The sequence below is a fragment of the Terrapene carolina genome, unplaced genomic scaffold, assembly GCF_002925995.2.
Source record: "Terrapene carolina triunguis isolate 2854851 unplaced genomic scaffold, T_m_triunguis-2.0 Scaffold88, whole genome shotgun sequence".
Classification (NCBI taxonomy): Eukaryota; Metazoa; Chordata; order Testudines; family Emydidae; genus Terrapene; species Terrapene triunguis.
The window spans coordinates 13,910,437-13,913,887 of NW_020664439.1; the positions used below are offsets into that span (position 1 = coordinate 13,910,437).

The 3,451-nt window shown below is 36.3% G+C and overlaps 1 protein-coding gene across 1 annotated transcript; it reads right to left on the bottom strand.

Moving 5' to 3' along the window:
* Nucleotides 1–262: 262 nt before the first annotated feature.
* On the bottom strand, nt 263–2,330 carry SCG2 (secretogranin II). Its single transcript, XM_029911145.1, has one exon. The coding sequence runs from the start codon at nt 2,324–2,326 to the stop codon at nt 452–454; it is 1,875 nt and encodes a 624-aa protein (XP_029767005.1). The 5' UTR covers nt 2,327–2,330; the 3' UTR covers nt 263–451.
* Nucleotides 2,331–3,451: the final 1,121 nt, after the last annotated feature.

Genomic DNA, 3,451 nt, shown 5'->3' on the forward strand with positions numbered 1-3,451 from the left:
AAACACAGTCTATTGTCCAGAAATAATATTTATTCATCAACAATAAAACACAGAATAGAAAAAGCCTTATAAATAAAACTATATATATGCTGTATTTTTATTCAGTACTCCACAAAAAAACACTACAGACAGTAACAAAATAATTGAATTAATTTAAAAAACTTCAAATATGATAGCACTGTTCATTTATCATGTTTTATCAACAATGCAATGGTCATTTGTTTACATATTACAATTTTACTAAAATTCGTAACCCTGCTCCTTAAAACAATTGAACCAATTTGTTACTTGATCCAAGATTTATAACATATATGTATATCCATAAACAATAACAGCTCTGAGAAAGTTATGCAGACTGTTCAATGGTAACTGCAAGTTGTTTGGGGGGGAAATCACAAATGAACTGGGGTAAAAATCAAAACATTGCAGAAAAATTATATTTGGGTAACAATTACATATTTTCCATTGCCCTTTTAGTAATGTGATCTCTTCCTTTGTCTGATTGCTCCTGGTTTAGGTACTCTAGCACCTTCACTAGCATATCTTCATCCAGATACTGCCTGTTTTGTGTGTCGTCATTCTCCCGGGCCATGGACAGCCTTTTGCTGAGCGAGGCTAGTTTATCAGATTCTTGTGGTCCCAGCTGATTTAGATGTTCTTTGATTGCTTGCTCAAGCTGGTCGTCTTCCTGTTGATCATTTTCAGATGAAACTGGGACTGGAACACGTTTCAGCTGGTTTGTATTGATAACTTCAGGGTATTTTGCCAACATATTTGCCAAGTAATCTGCTAGTTCTTCATCTTTTTCATTTAGTTTTTCGTATTCCATTTGTCGTCTTTCCAAATCATTAATCCAAGCAGTTTTAGGAAGTTGATATCCTTTAGGTCTTCTGGGAATGTAGGAAAGTCTTGGCAAACTGTTCTCTTCATTAAGCTGATTTACAAAGTAGGAGGTTTTCTGATTAGCTAAATTATCAGTCCCTAAAAGATTGACAATATCTTCAATATTGAGGTCTTCAGGTAGATTATCTGGCATAACATTAATTGGCTGCTTCATGTAACCATTTTTAGGGTTCATTTTATTTTTAAATCTATCTATGTGGTCTAGATTTGTTTCAGAGATGTCATCCTCAAGATCTTCTGGGAGCTCTGGTTCTTGCTCTGTCTCCACCCTTTCACTCTGCTGCTGCTTTTCTCCAGTTTTCAACATGTCTAGTAAATCCTCTGGTGGGATTTGTAAATTCCTTGAGATTTCTATTAGTTGAGAGATAGACTGAGGATCAAGTTTTTCCAAAAATGTACCTGCCCTTTTTTCTTCATGTCCAGTCCTTAACCTGCCATTTCCAATATTGCTCATCAGCCTCTTCAGATAATAATTCATTAGCTTTGTAATGTCATCTGACATTTGATCTTTACTGTCTCTCCCCATTTCATCCTCCAGGAAGCCTTGTTTCCCTGATCTCTTCATTTCATCATCAATCACTTCTTCATTTTTATCAATTTCCTCTTTATGATCTTTTATCTCTTCTTGCGTTTGGCTTTCCACTTTTTCCTCTATTGGATTCCAGTCTTCTCCTCCCACTACATCTTCATAAGCAATATTATTCACTTTATATACATCATCTTCATCTTCTGTGTACAATTTCTGATCCTCATCCAGCCTCTCTTTTTTGTGATTATTTGGTCCTGTCATCTTCCCCAGCTCCTGAAAGACAGACTCCAAAGTAGCAAGGCTTTGGGGTGTATATTGTTCTTCTACTATTTCATTGGTGCGCTTGAAAGGACTGTCTCTTGAACTTTCTTCATCATGTACATGTGGCATTTTGACATATTTGTGTCGTCTCTCAGGCCACTTATAAGCCTCATAATCATCACTCACGCCAGCTGGAAAGTTATCTGAACTCATAGTATATGGTTTATTTTCTTTTGATCCAGCCTTTGACTCTTTTTCTGTTTGCCTCAAGGCTTCCAACATTGACCTAACCCATTGTGACTCATCTTCAGTCAAAGAATCTCTTATATTATCTGCTAGGTGGCTCTGATCTTTGCTTTCTTTCTGCTGCAGAAGAAATGGGGCACCTTGATAGAAATTGTAATCTGGGCCATTTTCTCCCTTGTTAGCTTGTTTGCGGAGATTTTCGATATATTCCAAGGCTTTGATCATATCTGGGCTTGGGAGCCTTTGTAAATTTTTCACTAAGTAGTCTGGGTTTTTCTGAAGCAGCTGATAAGGTTCGATTGAAGCTGCATCAACACAACAGATTAGAACAAAGAAAAGGGTGAGAGAGGAGGCTGCTCCAAGCCAGCAGGTTTTAGCATCTGCCATGTTAGAAATCTTTCCTTAAAATAAAGAAAAGGGACAGTTAACATACAGAAATAGTTAGTAAAGTGCAAAGCAAAAGCAAATTTGAGATTGCTGCTTTGAACTGGAACTCATGGTATTTATGTTTTTATTAATTATGAAAAGCAAATAGAATTCCCATATGATCCCTTTATGGCAACCCTAGATTTATTGTGAGTTTATCTGGAAGTCTTTCAGGTCATTCCTTTGATAAGGATACTGGAACCTATTGGTTTGAAATGATAAAACCATTTTCATACTATGGCAGGTAAAAGCTCCTAATAAAATTAATTTATATATAAAGGAGCTTGATTTTCCAGTCTAAACAGAAAACCTAAATCCTACATAATTCATAAAATACACATTTATGCATCTACAGGGGTCAGCAACCTTTCAGAAGTGGTATACCGAGTCTTCATTTATTCACTCTAATTTAAGATTTTGCGTGCCAGTAATACATTTTAACGTTTTTACAAGGTCTCTTTCTATAAGTCTTTAATATATAACTAAACTATTGTTGTATGTAAAGTAAATAAGGTTTTTAAACTGTTTAAGAAGCTTCATTTAAAATTAAATTAAAATGCAGAGCCCCCCGGACTGGTGGCCAGGACCCGGGCAGTGTGAGTGCCAATGAAAATTAGCTCACGTGCCGCCTTCGGCACGCGTGCCATAGGTTGCATACCGCTGATCTAGATACTGATTTGAGCATCAGCATTTGAAAATTTGGCCTAAAATATTAATACAAGCTCAGTGATAAACTGTACATAGAATCCTGTTGCCCAGTTGTCCAGTCTGCTACACTGACTCCACTGAATGGTTTTATTCCAGGCTAACGCCAATGTGATAGAGTGGAGAATCTGGCCAATAAAATCATGAGGTGATTTATATGTTTACTAGTATGAATATTTTAAAAATATTAAATTATTCCCTTATGCAATGAGGAAAGCTAAGACCCTTTGTGGGTTAATCTATTCTGTCCCTTAAGGGTATCATATGTTGATGTCATCCTAAATTGTTGTTTTTAAATGGACTTGGTCAGGCCCAGACTGAGTGGCAATTTCTTCTGTGGTGGCTAAACAGTCTTTCACTTTTGCTTTGAAATAAAAATGG

Bases quoted from the DNA above. Each gene is read 5' to 3' on its own strand.
- SCG2 (XM_029911145.1), bottom strand. From the start codon at position 2,326: ATGGCAGATGCTAAAACCTGCTGGCTTGGAGCAGCCTCCTCTCTCACC.